Source organism: Scyliorhinus canicula, chromosome 9, assembly GCF_902713615.1.
Source record: "Scyliorhinus canicula chromosome 9, sScyCan1.1, whole genome shotgun sequence".
NCBI classification, from domain to species: Eukaryota; Metazoa; Chordata; class Chondrichthyes; order Carcharhiniformes; family Scyliorhinidae; genus Scyliorhinus; species Scyliorhinus canicula.
The window spans coordinates 113,720,428-113,740,431 of record NC_052154.1 but is presented as its reverse complement, the minus strand read 5'-3'; the positions used below and the strand labels follow the sequence as shown (position 1 = coordinate 113,740,431).

General features: G+C 47.7%; 1 protein-coding gene across 4 annotated transcripts in view; it reads left to right on the top strand.

The window, feature by feature from the left end:
• Positions 1-20,004, top strand: part of LOC119971624 (proline-rich protein 5-like) — a 148,227-nt gene that overhangs the window by 111,317 nt on the left and 16,906 nt on the right. For all 4 annotated transcript variants that reach the window (XM_038807426.1, XM_038807424.1, XM_038807425.1 and 1 more), the window contains 2 exons: positions 1,493-1,633; positions 10,297-10,435. In XM_038807426.1, coding sequence (XP_038663354.1) covers positions 1,493-1,633; positions 10,297-10,435 — 280 coding nt within the window. The remainder of the gene's footprint in view (positions 1-1,492; positions 1,634-10,296; positions 10,436-20,004) is intronic.

Below are 20,004 nucleotides of genomic sequence, written 5' to 3'. Positions count from 1 at the left end.
ATGATTGTGTTTGAAGGGGATTAGCGTCACACCCTCGAGGTAGCACTGAGTTCTGCATTCAATCCTTTTTTGATGCATGCAAAGTATCTGCAGATGTATGCAAATCCCCTCTTGGTGACAGGAGCCTGTGGAGAAAGCATCTGGATTTTAGCTCCTCACCCCCTCCCAAAGGCTGCACTGTGATCTGCTATGTGAGAGCTCCTCCAATGAAGTCCTTAAGCACTTGAGGGCACAGTATGTTGCTAATCTAATGTCTGCGCCTTCATTCTATTGTTACAAGATTTAAAGGTGTTCTAGATGGTGCAGTGTGCCCACATGTAGACTGGCATTAAAAGCCAGGCCTGCCTGCACATCCTGTCCGCGCACACTCACCTGTCAGGTTCTTTTCATACTCTGTGTCGGCTTTCTGTAAATTCCTTTGCCCTCATTTATAATGGAAACTAAACTCATGGAGCGGCACGGTGGCACAGTGGTTAGCACTGCTGCCTCACAGCTCCAGAATCCCAGATTGAATTCTGGCCTTGGGTGACTGTCTGTGTGGAGTTTGCACTTTCTCCCCGTGTTTGCGTGGGTTTCCTCCCACAGCCCAAAGATGTGCAGGTTAGGTGGATTGGCCATGCTAAATTGCCCCTTAGTGTCTAAAATGTTAGATGTGGTTACTGGGTTACGGGGATAGGGTGGAGGCGTGGGCTTAAATAGGCTGCTCTTTCCAAGGGCCTTTCCAAGACTGGATAGGCCGAATGGCCTCTTTCTGCACTGTAAATTCTATGATCAGCTCATAGCCTGAGTGAATGCTTAACACTTGTATACCTGTTGTGTAAGAGAAAGGGGGTGGCAGGTGGAGCTATAGAGAAAGTGGTTCAGTAAGAACATAGAACATACAGTGCAGAAGGAGGCCATTCGGCCCATCGAGTCTGCATCGAGTCTCCGTAACCCAATAACCCCTCCTAACCTTTTGGTCATGAAGGGCAATTTATCCTGGCCAATCCACCTAACCAATTCACCTAAGGGTGAAAGTATTTGAAGATCTTACCACTCTGATCCAGCACATTAATTTTTAAAAATAAATTTAGAGTTCTTTTTTTCCAATTAAGGGGCAACTTAGCATGGCCAATCCACCTACCAGGTACACCTTAGGGTTGTGGGAGTGAGACCCACACAGACACTGGGAGAATGTGCAAACTCCATATGGACAGTGACCCGAGGACCCGTGTCCTCAGCGCCGTGCGGCAGCAGTGCTAACCACTGCGCCGCCGTGCCGCCTCACATTAATGTGACAACAAACCACCTCCTTGAAAAATCCAATCCCTCCCACTGTATGAGGATTGTTATTATTGTACAGATGCTTAACATGCCGGTAGTGCATTCCTCTCTCTGTATGATTTGCTAAGCATTTGTCCAATGACATTGGCAAAGTGATTTCCAGCCCGAAAGAGTGAACACTTTGTGTGAAGAGGTATGAAGTAATTTTGATGTTTGGTCCTTTCATTAGGGGCAGGAACTAACCATTCGCCAGATGGCTTTGCTTGGATTCCGTGATATGGTGCTGTTGAAGGTAAATCTGGAGCAGGCGCTTCACCAACCTCCCACCGATGTACCTCCATCCATCACACAGATGCTACTAGTGCTTCAGGTACGAGAGTAATATGGACGAACCTAGGTTAGGTAGGCGAAAGCATGCAAATCCCATTAGGGATATAACCAGGCCGATTGGGTGCTGAGAGGATTACCAGCTTGGCGAGCTAAGGTGCTGCAGGGTTATTCAGGTGCAGCCCATCTATCTGGAACAGTTCAAACAGAGGGCTGCATTTTCATGGAGTCCTTTACAAATGGTGGATGCACCCAGTTCTGGGATTCCTGTCCCTGCCGTCCGGCTCCCCAAATTTTTGCCACTGTGGGATAAGGATGGCGGTAGTGAGTCCGGACCCTGAACTCCTCACCTACCCAGTTCTGTTGCACGGGTTGGCATCACAAACCCTCATCCTTCCCCCTCCCCAGTTTTCATGGTGTCGAACCAACTTCTCAAGGGCACATGTTACACAGGCCCTCAGAGGAAACATGAACTATAGTGTAGCCGCAAATCTGGCTCTGACTCCCTTGGATAAGTTTCTTCTCTGCCCACCAGTTGCCACACTTTCCTGTCAGTTTTTCTCCTATCAGCAGCTTTTGACTCCTCACTGGGATACAGTCAGACAAACACTAGGCACAGTCTGCTACCTTACAGTAATAGCTGTCTTCAGCTCTGAATCTTAACACTGGATTGGGGCAGATGTTGCACTAGAGTAGGTCAAACCTCATCCCGTCTATCCTCTGCTTAGGTAATGTTGACTTGCACATACACAAAGGCTGAACAGTCAATTTTGCAACCAAGTAGAAAGCAGGTGAACACTGACAGGCCAGCCTTATCTGTACCCCGCATTATTTGGCTCCGGTGGAAGCCAGGATCAAGGAAAATCAAAAGGTGTGCACGTTGGGTGGTGTGTAAATTGAAAATTGTGTAAATTGAAAGTTGTGCAAATAGGGAGGTGTGTAAATTGGGAGATCTGTAGATCAGCAGATGTGGAAATTAGCAGGTGTGTAAATCAGGAGATGTGCAAATCGAATGTTGTGCAGATTGAGAAGTGTGTGAATCAGGACTTGTATAAATCCAGAGGTGTGTACGTTGAATTCTCTGTAAATCAGGAGGTGTGTAAATTGAATTCTGTACCAGTCGGGAGGTGTGCAAATCAAATTGTGTGCAAATTCCGGGAGGTCACAATTGTGCTCATGGTTCCCTTCCTGATCCAAGTTTGGCAAGTTCTGCTCCTTAGTAAATAAACACACTAAACATGAGATGAGAATGTGGAGTGAGTGAATTCAGTTACCTCACACGTGAAAAGCTGGACAGTGAAGGTGCTCTGGTATTGTCGCAGGTCCAATGAATAGAGCACAACATGAGCTGTGCTTTTCAGGCTGGTAAACAGAAACTGTTGTGCCTCAGTAGGGCTGTCCCACCTCTGAACACGTGCACACAGCAAAACCCTTGGGAGTTTCTGTTTGCATGTTCAAAAGGGCAGTCGCCAGTCTGTAGTCTGTTCTATGCTCTGTTGATGTAACTCCCTGTGTATCCATCTCTACCCTCGAGTCTCTGCTGTAAGTCTCAGCCAGTCAATCAGCTCTATCCACTTTGAGGAACTACCTTCATCCAGTGTATACTGTGCAATGTGAGGTAGAATCTACCAGACTCTGATCCCTGACTCCATGTTATCCCACAACTGAGCTGGCCTTGAATGAAATGTGGAGCGAGCCGGTGTAAAGAATGGCTCCAGCAGCAGTCTTGCATAACAAAGGCAGGACACACAAGAAATACCGCACCTAGAGAAAAAGACAAATGTGGTGGAATCTTATCATCTGCATCTCCTGCTCCTCCCTCCTCCCCATCCCTACTGCCACCCAATTCAGAGTAGGATCAAGCCCCTTTCAATTCACGTCCCTCATTTTTAAAAGGAATTTCATTATCAGGGTCCCCCAAGCATCTCCACATCAGAGAGAGCACCTTTTTCAAGTGGCATTGTACACTGTACCCTAAAGGTTCCTTTGTACTTTCAGGGGAATGTGGGCATCGCTGACATTTGCTACCCATTCCTCACGTTTATTATTCATCCCTAATTGTCCTTGAGCCGAGTCCACAACATTTCAGAGGGCAGTTAAAAGCCAACCACATTGCTGTGGGTCCGGGGTCACATGTCGGCCATACCAGCTAAGGATGGCAGATTTCCGTCCCAAAAGGACATGAATGAACCGCATGGGTTTTCCGATAACCTTCAATGATTTCATGGTTATCATTACTGAGACTGGCAGGCGCTGTGTCATGGCCCTGGACAGGAAAAAAGTGATGAAGCCAAGATTTCTCGGCCAAAGCTGAAACATGAAGTTTGTGTTACATAAATGTTGGGCAGCATCATGGATTGATTTTGATTTTGGTGAACCTGTATATAAAGAACTGGACCCCGCACTTGAACAATTGGATGGATACCACTTGTTTGTTTACAAGCCTGCCTCAGGGCCTGTAATGGTCAAACTTAAAATTCCAGCTTTCAAGAGTATTTGTTTTAGGAGTTCAGATTACCTTGTCAGATACTGTTCTATGTACTGTATAAGTGAATGTTTCATTTTTGCAGTACAGTTTTGAAGTCTTTAATAAAACCTTGTCAGCTTTGTGCTTTGTTTTGTTGAAAAGTGTTGTTTCTTATTGAGAAGTGTATGCAAAAGGAGGTGATTCATTGGAATTCTAAGCAATCACAGTTTCATATCTTGCCATTTTGTGTAACGACCGTTGATTTTCAGCCTCAGCGTTGGTAATGGATAGAGAGGTGAGTGTTTTGTGTATTATATCTTTATACTAATTATTCTGAGCCACACTCAAATGTTTCTTTTCATCCAGTAGAACTTGAAAGAAGGTAACCTCATCAACTAATAAGAAAACATATTCACTCCATTTAATTTTTCATTAAAGAACCAGGCAATATCTTTGATTTTAGATCCATTGATTTTAAATCAGTCCACCTATTTTCAATTTCTTACATTGATGTAAATATCAGGGATTTCCTTCAAACTAAGTAATAAGAGACCATTGTGAATGCCTGGTTGCAGTTCAGTTAAAACACTTCTTTGATTATGGTTAGTTGTGGACGAGTGAATTTTTACATGCAAAATTCAGTGTTCCTGTTGTCAGGCTATGAATTTTGTTGAGTTCTGCACTTGCATAAATGTGTTTGAGTATTTTCATACATGTTATTTATATTGTCAAGACCATAAAACCATAGACTGACACAGCACGAAAGGAAGCTGTCACCATTTGAAGATATGACTTCAAAGAAATTAAGAGATTAATGCAGGTCTGTAAAAATGTACGGCACTCTTTCACCTTCTGGTAACTGAGCACATAGAGACCTCACCCACTTACTCGTTGGAGGAGTCGATTTGACACCACGTGTTACAACAAAATGGATATGGTGCAAGAAGACAAAAATTATTGAATTTACCTCCTTGGTAGCAAAGATTTTATTTTGCCAAATTTATGACTATTGTTCTTCAAAAATACATGCAAAGTGTACTTGGCCCATGGCAGACATTTTTCATATCTTATATATTGCACTGTTAGTATTTTTTATGAACTTTATGCTTTACATCCCTATTTAATTTTCAATAAATATATTAGTTGGTTCAGCCTGTAAAAAAAAAAAAAAAAAAAAAAAAAAAAAAAAAAAAAAAAAAAAAAAAAAAAAAAAAAAAAAAAAAAAAAAAAAAAAAAAAAAAAAAAAAAAAAAAAAAAAAAAAAAATTACTGAGACTGGCTTCCAGGTTATTCATCGAATTTAAATTTCACCAGCTGCCGTGGTGGGATTTGAACCCGTGTCCCCAGACGATTAGCTTGGGCCTCTGGATCACTAGGCCAGTGACGTTACCATTCCACAACCATCTTCTTCCCCATACGGTGAAGCCTTGGGATCAATTTAAACAGTGAGCACAAGTGACGGAGTTGACAGTCAATGGCCTGGCTGCCTGGTGCAGTTACTATCAGGAATATCACTACTTTAACAAGCTTGACATTTTAGCAGTATTTGTGAACACAACTCCTTCAGACTCTCTGGCTCAATAACCCTCGAGGTGACTTCGTTGGTTAAATAGATATAAACCGAGGAAGCAAAGAAAGAAAAGGCTGTTAAATTATAACATTTTTTGGAAGCAAGCACTCCTTATGTTGAGAATCATTGCGCTAGACTCTGCTTTGAAGTGAATCAAAAGATACCTCATCAGTCTGAACATTGTTGATTCTGAAAGTGGGTATTTGTAAATGTTCTCGTGTAGACGCAGGAAGTGGAAAAGTGACAGAGAGCTCGATGAAGGCTGTGTCAGACATGCAGGAGGAAGTGACTAACATGAAACATCTCAGAGAACTGACCCTTGGAGGGTGGTGGAAGTGTAGGGAGGAAGAGCGGATAACACGGAGGTTGCCAAGGAATTATTTTTAATTTGTTCTGAGGTTATGGGTAGCACTTGCAAACTGTATTTGTTGTCCATTCCTAGTTCTGCAAACAGAATGTAGTAAGAGTCAACCGCATAATGTGGGACAGGGGTAATGTGCTAACTCAGGTAGAGGTGAGCCTTTCCCAGTGCATTAGTTGTTCGTTTTAGAACACAGCTACAGCTTTGCTGGTTATCTAATTTCTGGTGCCAGGTCACAAATCACCAGATATACTGCTTGCTATGGTGGGATTTCAAATCACACTCACTGGGCTGCTAGCTTAGGTCGCCTACATCACTGTACACAAACCCACACCCTCGACATTACTGTACACAAACCCACACCCTCGACATCACTGTACACAAACCCACACCCTCGACATCACTGTACACAAACCCACACCCCCTACATCACTGTACACAAACCCACACCCTCGACATCACTGTACACAAACCCACACCCTCGACATCACTGTACACAAACCCACACGACATCACTGTACACAAACCCACACCCTCGACATCACTGTACACAAACCCACACGACATCACTGTACACAAACCCACACCCTCGACATCACTGTACACAAACCCACACCCTCGACATCACTGTACACAAACCCACACCTTCGACATCACTACACAAACCCACACCCCCTACATCACTGTACACAAACCCACACCTTCGACATCACTACACAAACCCACACCTTCAACATTACTGTACACAAACCCACACCCTCTACATCGCTGTACACAAACCCACACCTTCGACATCACTGTACACAAACACAGACCTTCGACATCACTGTACACAAATCCACATCCTCTACATCACTGTACACAAACCCACACCTTCAACACCGCTGTACACAAACCCATACCCCCTACATCACTGTACACAAACCCACACCCTGGACATTACAGTACACAAACCCACATCCTCGACATCAGTGTACACAAAACCACACCCCCTACATCACTGTACACAAACCCACATCCTCGATATCACTGTACACAAAACCACACCCCCTACATCACTGTACACAAACCCACATCCTCGATATCACTGTACACAAATCCACACCCTCGACATCACTGTACACAAACCCACACCCTCAACATCACTGTACACAAACCCTCACCCGTACATCACTGTACACAGACCCTCAACATCACTGTACACAAACCCACACTCCCTACATCACTGTACACAAACCCACACTGTCTACATCGCTGTACACAAACCCACACTGTCTACATCAGTGTACACAAACCCACACCGTCTACATCGCTGTGCACAAACCCACACCCTTGACATCGCTGTACATAAACCCACACCATCTACATCGCTGTACACAAACCCACACCGTCTACATCGCTGTACACAAACACAAACCCACACCGTCTACATCGCTGTACACAAACACAAACCCACACCGTCTACATCACTGTACACAAACCCACACCCTCTACATCACTTTACACAAACCCACACCTTCGACATCACTACACAAACCCACACCTTCGACATCACTGTACACAAACCCACACCCTCGACATCACTGTACACAAACCCACACCTTCAACATCACTGTACACAAACCCACACCCTCAACATCACTGTACTCAAACCCACACCTTCGACATCACTGTACACAAATCCACATCCTCTACATCACTGTACATAAACCCACACCTTCTACATCACTGTACACAAATCCACACCCCCTACATCACTGTACACAAACCCACACCCTCGACATCACTGTACACAAATCCACACCCTCAACATCACTGTACAGAAACCCACACTTTCGACATCACTGTACACAAACTCACACCCTCAACATCACTGTTCAGAAACTCACAACCCCTACATCACTGTACACAAACCCACACCCTCGACATCACTGTACAGAAACCCACACTTTCGACATCACTGTACACAAACCCACACCCTCGACATCACTGTACACAAACCCACACCCCCTACAAAACTGTACACAAACCCACACCCTCTACATCACTGTACACAGACCCACACCCTCGACATCACTGTACACAAACCCACACCCTCTACATCACTGTACACAAACCCACACCCTCGACATCACTGTACACAAATCCACACCCCCTACATCACTATACACAAACCCACATCCTTGACATCACTGTACACAAATCCACACCCTCGACATCATTGTACACAAACCCATACCCCCTACATCACTGTACACAAACCCACACCCTCGACATCATTGTACACAAACCCACAGCCCCTACATCACTGTACACAAACCCACACCCTCTACATCACTGTAGACAAACCCACACCCTCGACATCACTGTACACAAACCCACACCCTCGACATCGCTGTACACAAACCCACACTGTCTACATCGCTGTACACAAACCCACACCGTCTACATCAATGTACACAAACCCACACCGTCTACATCGCTGTACACAAACCCACACCCTCTCCATTGCTGTACACAAACCCACACCCTCTCCATTGCTGTACACAAACACTCATCCTCTATATCACTGGACACAAACCCACACCGCTGTACACAAACCCACACCCCTTACATCAATGTACACAAACCCACACCCCCTACATCACTATACACAAACGCACACTCCCTGCTTCACTGTACATAGACCCACATCCTCTACATCACTGTCCTGACCTGGATATGTGACTGCAGATCCACAAGCAACAAGCTTCTCACCTTGAAACAAATATTCTACTTTTCTGTCCTTTCAATCAAAGTGAATAACCTCACACTTCACCACATTATACTCTACCATATTCTTTCTCATTCAGCTAACTTGTCCACTCTCTGTTTTCTCTCCGTTAACCAATCTTCTATTCATGCTAAATACTATCCCCAACTCCATCAGCCAGTATCTTGCCCATTAACCTTTTGTGTGACATCTTATTATATGCCTTGTGGAAATCTGTGTATATTACATCTACTGATTCCCCTTTATCCACCCTGCTACGTAAATCCTCAAAAAACTAATACATTTGTCAAACTTTAGTCCATGCTAGTAAAACCATATTGACTTATTCTGATCACACTGTGCTTTTCTAAGTGTATTGTTAACACTTCCTTAAAGACTTCCTCTAATGTCTGACAAATGAGCCTGGGTGAAGGGAAGAAATTATTCGAGAGAGTCATTTAAAGAGAGAAATCTAGAAGCATAGAATATAGGAGCAAGAGTAGGACAGTTATTGAAGGGAGTCCCAGAAAAGGTCTATATTGGAGAGTCCTGGAGGGATGTATTTATTTCAGAGGGTCCCCTGGAGGGGTATTTATTGGAGTGGGCTCCAGGTATAATTTGATGAAAGGAATGACACCATTACTATTTTAAAAGGTTGTGACATGTGAAGTTTCTATCCTGCCAACGTGTCATGATGCCTCTGTCTATGCCAAGCTAAACCTGACACAGTTAAGAAATTGAGTATGGGATCTTCCTGTTCTCCATGGCTCAGTGCCACATCAGGCAGTGCATCTCAAAAATTAGGTCCTCGGTCACTCAACCCTACTCATATATAGTATAAGAGACAGTCATTCACACTACAGTTCCTTTACATGTTTCCTGGAACTTTGATATGTTCAAAGAGCTATGATTTGAAAAATTTCATGTGCAAGTACGTGTATCAAATTATAATTGGTTCCTCACACTATCAATCTCAATCCTTGGAGCAGGTCTGAAATTGTGTGTCACTTTAATTCCAATTTCTTCAAGAGGGGCTCAACTAGACAGCACTTTAAAGGAAAATATAGAAAATAGAAGTAGAAGTAGGCCATTTGGCCCTTCGAGCCTGCTTCATCATTCAATGTAATCACGACTGATCCTCTCAGAATTATAATCCTGCACTCTTCCCAAACCCAAGGACACCTTTAGAGTCTATGAATCTATCTGTGTGGCAGGGCAAGTGTTTGGCTGTGAGTTTGCAACAACTGTTCCACAATTCCCGCTGAGGCCCTTGTCTCACTCCTGCTGGTGTGGAGAATTATCAAGGATGGGGCTTGGTCAGACAGGAGGAACGGAAAAGCCACCGTGTACCATTCAAGAAGCTCCTGCTGCTCATTAATCTCCACAGCAACGGTAGAGACAGCCAATCAGGTCTAACCGCTATGGCACAGAGACTCGATGCAGCTGCAAGTGAGGAAAGATAAATAGGAACCGTTATCCTGAAAACATATAGTGTGCTTACCAGTAAATATTCAAACCTTCTTCAAATGGTGCATTTGTTGATGCTTCTTTTGCCAGGGAGCCCATGAGCCTAAAGGCCCAAGTGAGGAATACGACCAGCTGGAGCGACTGGTGCAGTTAGTTGTCTCCCCCTATCTGGGCACCTATGAACTTCTTTCCAGGAACAAGAACCTTGCAGACAATGGCCACATATTTGGTAGGTCAATACCATTTGCTGTTTGTAGGTGAGGAAGAGGTTAAGGGAGAGTGAGGAGAGAGGCAAAATGATGCCACATTCGCCATGGCTTTTGTCAGCCCTAACAGCTCTGAATGATAACCTCTGCATCTTCTGTTCCTTCAAATATTTTAGTTTCAAAGTGATATTTAAAAAACCTGTGGGTGGAAAGTCTTGCGAAAGATGTTTTTATATACAATCAGCTGATCTGTTGTCCGATTTAACATTTATTGTACACATTGATTGGTGGTGATATTGACTTTGTGCGAAACTAGGATAGTGCGTTGACAGCCTGTTGCACATCTGAATTCATCTGGGAGAGCGATAAAGTGGGCTGTCAACTTGCCGTCATCCATTTTACACCAGGGCATAAAATTCAAATTACCTCCACTGCCGTAGCTGACGGCATGCAAGTCGAACTATAAAATGGGGGTCATCTTAAAGTATAAAATGTGAACCATGTCTGATCACATTTTGAAATGTGAGTAAAATAATGTTGGTAATCGATATTAAATTAATGTGGTAGGGTTTATTGAATACATTTATTGTACAAAGATACCTTTAACCACAATGAAAGCAGTCAAATGAGTTCATCAAATTCATACTGAATCACTTTAGCTATGATGTTGGACTTTAACCTGGTGTTGTAAGACTTCTTATTGCACTTTAGCTATGGCATCATTAGAAGGATCCCACTCTGGATGAGATGTGGCGCTTTCAGTTTTCGAATCATCCCTCCACAATAAATCATCTCCTAATTTCTTGAATCAGAAACAGTTATATATTCAGCCAGAGACATTTAGAATTAAAATGATATGAACTGTTAAACATGGATCCTTACTAGAGGACTCCCTCTGCTGGTACAGTGTGTATGGTAGCCTCAAGTGGACAAAATGCACACTGCAATTTTCAATGCACTACACCCTTCTCCTTCTTAGGATATGAGGGAGATGTTGGGTGGGATTTTCCAGCTGTTCTCACCAGCGGGATCTTCCGGTCCGCCAATGGCGAACCCCCCCTGCCTTGTGTTCCCCAGTGATGGAGGATGCGAACAACAGGAAACCCGTTGACAGCGGTGGGTCTGGAAGTTCCTGCCCCCGGCCAATGGCAGGCCACCTCCACGACCACAGAACATGCCGCGGGGGGGGGGGGGGGGGGGGGGGGGTGCATGCACCCAATGTGTTTCAATGGTTTGTTTCCAAAATTGTAACAATAAACTTAAGTCGAATTTGAATGTTCATTTATTACATGTACTAACAAATAATTTAACAATGCATTAGTTTTATGCAATGAGACAAAATATCTGTTCACCAATTGAAAATAGTTAGCTTTGTAATGTAGTCGTGTAGGTAGGTTGGATATTTTCTCTCTCGGATACCATCTAACATCTGATGTTGTTTCAATTACCTCCTGCTCTTCATCTGAAATCTCGATGTCAGAATTAGATTCAATGCTTGCAAGTGATGTTTTCAGTGTTTTGAAGAATGTGGTGATTTGTAAACCTCACTTGGCAGTTGGTCACAAAAAATGGTGAGGTGTCTGTCGCAGGCGATTTTTTGCTTTATCATAGAATTTACAGTGCAGAAGGAGGCCAATCGGCCCATCGAGTCTGCACCAGCTCTTGGAAAGAGCACCCTACCCAAGGTCAACACCTCCACCCTATCCCCATAACCCAGTAACCCCACCCAACACTAAGGACAATTTATCATGGCCAATCCACCTAACCTGCACATCTTTGGACTGTGGGAGGAAACCGGAGCACCCTGAGGAAACCCACGCACACACAGGGAGGATGTGCAGACTCCACACAGACAGTGACCCAAGGCGGAATCGAACCTGGGACCCTGGAGCTGTGAAGCAATTGTGCTATCCACAATGCTACCGTGCTTTTCTAACATGACAATCATGTTTCAAATTCACTTCATTATCTGACTTTAGCGGTTTGGCTCTAAATGTTATGTTTCACTCTGCATTTACTTTCATTCAATCCTTTTATTCTCAACTGTGTTGGCGGACATGTTGATGGTTAACTCCTTGGGCATCTCAGTAAGACGTGTGCATATAGGGGGCGAAATTCTCCGACCCCCAGCCGAGTCGGACAATCGCCTGGGGCCGCTGAAAATCCCGCCTTTGAGGGCAGAGATTCTCCGCCACCCGGGAATTGGCGGGGGCGGGAATCACGCCCTCCCCGATCGGCGTGACATCCGCGCCAATCGGCGAGGCCCCTGCGGCGATTCTCCGACCCGCGATGGGCCGAAGTCCCGCCGCTGGGAGGCCTCTCCCGCCGCCGAGGTTTGAACCACCTCTGGTGGCGGCGGGATCGGCAGCGCGACCGGGCCCCCGGGGTCTTGGGGGGGGGGGGGGCGTGGGGCGATCGGACCCCGGGGGCTGCCCCCCGATCGGGGGGCGGGCCACTGGCGTGGGGGCACTCTTTCTCCTCCGCCGCCGCCACGACCTCCGCCATGGCGGAAGCGGAAGAGAATCCCGGTGGTGACTGCAGCTGCCGTCACTACCGGCGAATGCGTGAACCGGCGAAAGCCTTTCGGCCAGCCCGGTTTTGGCGCCAGTCGTCGTGGTGCCAACTGCTCCGGAGTAGGCCTAGCCCACAAAGGTGCGGAGAATTCCGGCCTGAAGCCGGAGTGGTTGGCGCCACTCCCCTATGCCGGGACCCCCCGTCCCGCCGGGTAAGGGAGAATGCCGCCCAGGGTGTGCAAAAATGTGTGCTGTAGTGGCTTTCCCATAGTCAAGTGAGGAGTTGCTCTGTAATTGTGAGGAACAGCTCTTGGTTCCATGACTAGCTCTCAGCTATAGCTGTATGTATCACGTTCTTCAAGGTACACATAAATCTCTTGACTTCTCCCTTAGCTCTTGACCAATGGGGAGTGATCTTTCAATTAGTGAAACTGGGATAGTTTGTAAATTTCCTGAACTTATTGCTGCTGAATGGAGGTCCATTGCTATTTCTCTGCCTTTGAGGGAATCCAAACAAGGCAAAAATATGGTAAAGTTTTGGAAGGCTGCTTTCCATAACTGGGAATCTGCTATGGCCATCAGTGACAACAAGCAAGCATTCACTAGTTGGAAAATCTGCCGATTTGACATTGTGGTTTCCTGACATGCAGCCACTGATTGCTTCTCTGTTCTACATCCAAAGCAATCAGTTCCTGGGAACCATGTTTTTTCCCTGAGGAGTTTGGTTTTGATCATTTCCTAGTGACCGTCATGTGCTATATTGGCAACACATTCCAAGAATGATTGTAGCATAACAATACAGTTGTTACGTAACATCAAGTCAGATGTGTTTGGAAAGGTGAGCTCTGACATCTGTATCAACAGAAGTAGGTTGAATAAATGTCTCGGGATCTCTTTTGCCAGGTGGCCTCATTATGAATGCTTGGCTGAGTTCTGAGATTGAGTAATGGACTCAGCTCGGCAGAGGTTTGTTTACCCAGTTATAAAGAGTAGTGTTAGCCTTGTGTGATTGGCAGCTTTATTATTTGTAATAATTTGATCATTCTTTGAAGTGGTTTTCCAATGCCTGTATGTTTATTTGGACAAGATTAATGGTTTCTTCAAGAGTAATGTTGGACATATGATTTTTTTAAAATTCATGAGTGTTTCAAGTACTTGCCTGTGTTATTATATGGTTCATTGGTTCTGAACCTAATGCATGCTGAAATAGTGCCTCAAAAGCTCAGCCGATGTCTGGACATTAAATCTATGTGAAGATCAAACCACTGGATTGAAAACCTACTTAAATCATCAAATAATTATTAAACCACCACATTAACACAGTTGATATTGGCAAGAGCTTTTAAACTTGTGTCTTAAAAGGTTCCTGACTCCAAACTGACCTACCTGGCCTGGTTCCTAGAGCCTTCAGGGAACCCACCCAACTATATGGGTACATGTACACAAAAAGCAGGCATTTAAATAGAACACCAACATCACTTTAAATGGTGCTGGGTCGTCACCCACCATGATAGCCGGCCTGACTAAAGTGGCAGGAATCTAAGGGAAAATTTTAAAGATCAGCCCTTCACGCCTCACTTTCCGTCCTACACAAATGAGTCGTCACTGGGAGATGAAAATTCAGCCCAAGTTCTTTCAATGTCTGCCAATTTGGATAATATTTTGCTGATGCCATGGGACCGGGCCGGAGAATCCCCATGACCGGCACGAATCGCGCCACGCCACCCCGACGCCGGCACGCGATTCTCCGCAGAGCCATTGGCGCTGGCGTAGTTGGCACGGCGCCGGTCGAGGGCCGCTCTACGCGCCCCCCCCTCGCCGATTCTCGGCCCAAGATGGGCCGAGCTGCTGTCGATAAAAAAAAGACGAATCTCGCCGCGCCGTCCACACCTGCTCTCAGCCGGCGGGAACTCAGCGTGGAAGGGTCAGGGGGGGCGGCCTTTGGGGAGGGGGGGGGGGTCTGACCCCAGAGGGTGCCTCCGATGTGGGCTGGCCCACGATTGGGTCCCACTGATTGGAGGGCCAGCCTCTATGGCTGGGGGCCTCGTTTCTGCCGCCCCGGCCCCTGTAGCCCTGCGCCATGTTGCATCGGGGCTGGCGCGTTGAAGGGAGCCACTGCGCATGCGTGCGTTGGCGCCGGTGCCACTGCACATGCGCGGATCTCGCGGAGCCCAGTTGACGCCGGGGTCAGCAGATGGAGCGGCGTGAACCGCCCCAGTGCCGCACTGGCCCCCTGTAGGGGTCAGAATTGCTGATCCTGAGGCCATGTTGACGCCATCGGGAAACATGACAGCGCCAACACTTAGCCTCAGGATCATAGAATCCCGTCCCATGTTCTACTCATTTAAATATTCATTGTCAAAATGTGGGTATCGTTGACCTGGTCGGTATTTATTTTCCTTCTCTGGTTGCCTTTGAGAAGGTGATCTGGGCTTTCTTCTTCAATCACTGCGATTCATGTAATAATGGTGCTTCCAGCTTCCAATGTGTTTTTAGATAGGGAGTTCCAGAATTTTGACCCATCACTGATGAAGGAATAGCGATTTATTTCCAGCATTTTAAGCCTGGATAAATCCACAGCTCCCGATCAGTAAGTAAAACAAACACAGACAAAGTTCTACTGCAGCAGATGCAGATTCCTTGGGAATAAGGCACAATGTATTCTGAATTCTTTCTATTTACCGAACATTATTTTTATTTCAACTAGAACATTTCAGATTGCACTTTAAAGACCACAGGAAGGCCATCTCTCGAAGTTCCGGGGCCTTACTTGGACTTCCTTAAGTCAGTAAATTCCACATCCAATAAACTGATCCCACTGAAGACCTTCTGGATGAAGTTGCAATCATTGGGCACAATCTTGGTGTCAGCTTCTGGCTGAAAACTGATATTCTCCCCAGATCTTCAGCCTCTTTAAAGAAAAATAAATGAATGGGTGTGGTTTACGCTGTCACTCTGGCAGGACGGGACCTGTTCGAGCCAGCACTGGCTCCAAAGAGATTGTGGCGCCAGCTTTAAAGCGCATCCCCCCCCCCCCAATCCAGAACTGAAGTTTTACTCTCCCCACCACCACATCCCCACGACACTCCAGACAATCTTTAGAGGCTCGTCCCACCACTGCAGAAGTACCGCCAGCGTCCCTTCCCCCCCCCCCCCCCCCCTCCCGTCCTGTGCCTGCAAGTTCCCCCCTCGTTGGCTGTTCTCCCCTCCCCCTGCCACCACACATAAATGGAACCCCGTGGCTCCATCGGGCTAACACCAGGACCCGTGCCTGACATTGCTTCCTAGCACAGTGGCATTGCCAACCTGTCCTGGGGCATTGCCAGGACTCTGCCCGGGAATGTCCCTCTCTCCCTCCCAGGGGCTATACTTTGTGCCCCCTGGAGAGATCCCTGCAACTGAACTGCGTATTTAAAATGTTGTTACAAACATATGAGTATTTAATGAGGGGGTTCATGGGGGAGCGGGTTAATAATATTAAGATTTATGATAATCAATTTGATTGAGTTTCCCGCCCTTTCTGGGCAAGAACCACATGATGCCGTCAGCGAGGGGTGGGTAAAATCGGGAAATATGATCTCTCCGGGGCTGAAAACTGTCCCCCTTACCTTGGGCATAGCAGGGTTTGGATTTCACTGCTGGTTAACTAGTGATTCTCTTTGCAGCAGATCTGAGGGAGGGGCAGTTCAAAATGCCACCAGTCAGCCTGGAGCCAGGCTCGAGGGAAGCAGAAAGTCCACAACTCTTCAGTCAGTCTCTGTAAGGAGACAAGAGTCAGGCCACGTTGTCCATGACCTTTCCTTCCTCTTCATCAAGGTTAACATCACCTGTCTCCAGCTGCTTCCGGTTTTATTTCAAATTTGTAGCTTGTCCTTCCTATTTCAGCCCTAGTTTTAAACACTTTGATGTACAGAGAGATCTGGGAGTTCAGGTCCATTGTACCCTGAAGGTGACAACGCAGGTCGATAGAGTGGTCAAGAAGGCATACAGCATGCTTGCCTTCATTGGACGGGGTATTGAGTACAAGAGTCGGCAGGTCATGTTACAGTTGTACAGGACTTTGGTTAGGCCACATTTGGAATACTGCGTGCAGTTCTGTTCGCCAGAAAGATGTGGATGCTTTAGAGAGGGTGCAGAGGAGGTTTACCAGGATGTTGCCTGGTATGGAGGGTGCTAGCTATGAAGAAAGGTTGAGTAGATTAGGATTGTTTTTGTTGGAAAGACAGAGGTTAAGGGGGGACCTGATTGAGGTCTACAAAATTATGAGAGGTATGGACAGGGCGGATAGCAACAAGCTTTTTCCAAGAGTGGGGGTGTCAATTACAAGGGGTCACGATTTCAAGGTGAGAGGGTGTGGTGGTATGATTAGCATAGCTGCCTGCCATTGGTGCAGAACACCGGCTTACCATTGGCCCTGGTCGGTCATGTGCCTCTCGACCAGTTGGTTGAGACAAGTCATGTGATGGCTCCCCGATTGGTCGAGAGGCTGAGTTAACCCCGCCAGTACTCCCGGCGGTCGTCCTTATACTGTAATCGACCGCAGGGCTAACATCTAGCTGATTAAAGCCATACTTTTTTCCAACAACTCGTCTCGCGTTCAATTGATGGTACATCAATTTAATCAGCTAGAAATTTGAAGATGGAGCTCCGGATCAAGCCCGAATGCCTCCGCATCAGCCCGCAAACTCCGAACGCGTCGGAAATCTTCAAGCATTGGCTGACGTGTTTCGATAGCTATCTGGCTACCGCAAGCAGCCCCCCCACCATGGCACAGAAGCTTCATATTCTCAATTCCAGCGTGGGCATGTCGGCCTACGCGATGATAGGGAAAGAAAAAGAATACAACGTGGCCATGGACAAGCTAAAAGGACAATTTCTTAAGCCGGTAAACAGAGTGTTCGCCCGACATCTGCTGGCTACCAGACAACAGCTCCCCGGTGAGTCCTTAGACGATTTTTACCGGGCCCTCGCTGTCCTGGGGAGGAATTGCACCTGCCTCGAAGTTTCAGCCACTGAGCACATGGAACTTCTGATTAGAGATGCTTACGTGGCTGGGATGCAGTCCGCCGCTATCCGCCAGCGGATGCTGGAAAAAGACGACCTCAGCCTAACTGAGGCACGGACTCTCTCCACCTCCCTGGAGGTCGCCGACTTAAACGCCCGCGCCTATGTCCCCAGCCGCACTGCAGCGCCCTGGGCCTCTTGGCACACTTCCCCACCGCCATCCGCCACTCCTGACCCCCCTCAGGCCTGCGCCGCGGGACGCCCCGACAAGTCCGCGGGGCCCCGCTGCTATTTCTGTGGGTTCGCCAAACACCCTCACCCGCTCTGCCCGGCCCGTTCTGCCCTTTGTAAGAGCTGCGGGAAGAAGGGCCATTTTTCGTCGGTCTGCCAGGCCAAATCGGTCGCTGCTGTGCCGCGCAGCGACCGGGGATCTCCTCCTCCGGGCCCTTCCGGGCCCTTCCAGCGTACTGCACCAACCTCTTTCCCCCCCCCCGCCCCCGGGCATCTCTGCCCCCGCTCTCAGCCGCTCCGATCGGCCCGTCGGCAACGCTAACCCCGCCCCCAGCAACCACGAGGGCCCTGCGGGCGCCACCATCTTGGGGCCCCGACTCCACGTGCGGGTCCTGGGCGCCGCCATCTTGGGGCCCCGACCCCACGTGCGGGTCCTGGGCACCGCCATCTTGGGGCCACGACTCCACGTGCGGGTCCTGGGCGCCGCCATCTTGGGGCCCCGACTCCACGTGCGGGTCCTGGGCGCCGCCATCTTGGGGCCCCGACTCCACGTGCGGGTCCTGGGCGCCGCCATCCTGGACTGGCACACAAGGTCCTGCCAGCACCCACTCGGCCGACGACGACGACGACTACGGATCTTCTCCACGGCTCGCGGCCATTCAGCTCGACCAGTCACGTCCACGCACGCTCGCCAAGACGACGACGCAAATACACCTCAACGGGCATGGGACGGACTGCCTGCTGGACTCCGGGAGCACGGAAAGCTTCGTACACCCTGACATGGTAAGACGCTGCGCGCTCCCTGTCCACCCTGTAAAACACAAAATCGGGTTAGCCTCAGGTTCGCACTCCGTCCACATCACCGGGTGCTGCATCGCAGACCTCACGGTCCAGGGGAAGATTTAAAAAAATTATAAACTCCTTATCCTCCCCGACCTTTGCGCACCAGCACTCCTAGGACTGGACTTCCAGTGCAACCTGCAGAGCTTGTCCTTCCAATTCGGCGGCCCTATACCCCCCCTCACTGTCTGCAGCCTCGCATCCCTCAAAGTGGACCCCCCCTCCTTGATGCTAATCTCACCCCCGATTGCAAACCCGTTGCAACCCGGAGCAGACGGTACAGCGCCCAGGACCGGACCTTCATTAGGTCTGAGGTCCAGAGGTTGCTGAAGGAAGGGGCCATCAAGGCCAGCAACAGTCCCTGGCGAGCCCAAGTGCTGGTGGTCCGGACTGGGGAGAAAAACCGGATAGTCATCGACTACAGCCAGACCATCAACCGGTTTACGCAACTGGACGCGTATCCTCTCCCCCGTACTTCCGCCATGGTAAACGAGATTGCGAAATACAAAGTCTTCTCCATGGTGGACCTCAAGTCCGCCTACCACCAGCTCCCCATCCTCGCGAGTGACCGCAAGTACACCGCGTTCGAGGCAGATGGGCGCCTCTACCACTTCCTAAGTGTTCCATTCGGTGTCACAAATGGGGTCTCGGTCTTCCAACGGGAGATGGACCGAATGGTCGACAAGTACGGATTACGGGCTACCTTCCCGTACCTCGATAATGTCACCATCTGCGGCCGTAGCAGTGTGATCTCCTTGTGGGCAAGTTACAAGGAACAAGCGCCATTGAATCAATCAGACTTATCAATCTGTCACCAACATATCCCACACACCTGAGTCATTCACAGTTAACATTCTGACCCCAGTTTGTCGGCTGCCATTTTCATAATCAAATACATTCCATGCATCATCCAAACCTATTCTCCCTTTTGTTGATCATTCTATTAAATTTAATCTGCATCGAGTGCCTTCAGGTACAAAGTCAATGGCTGAATGAATGAGTTG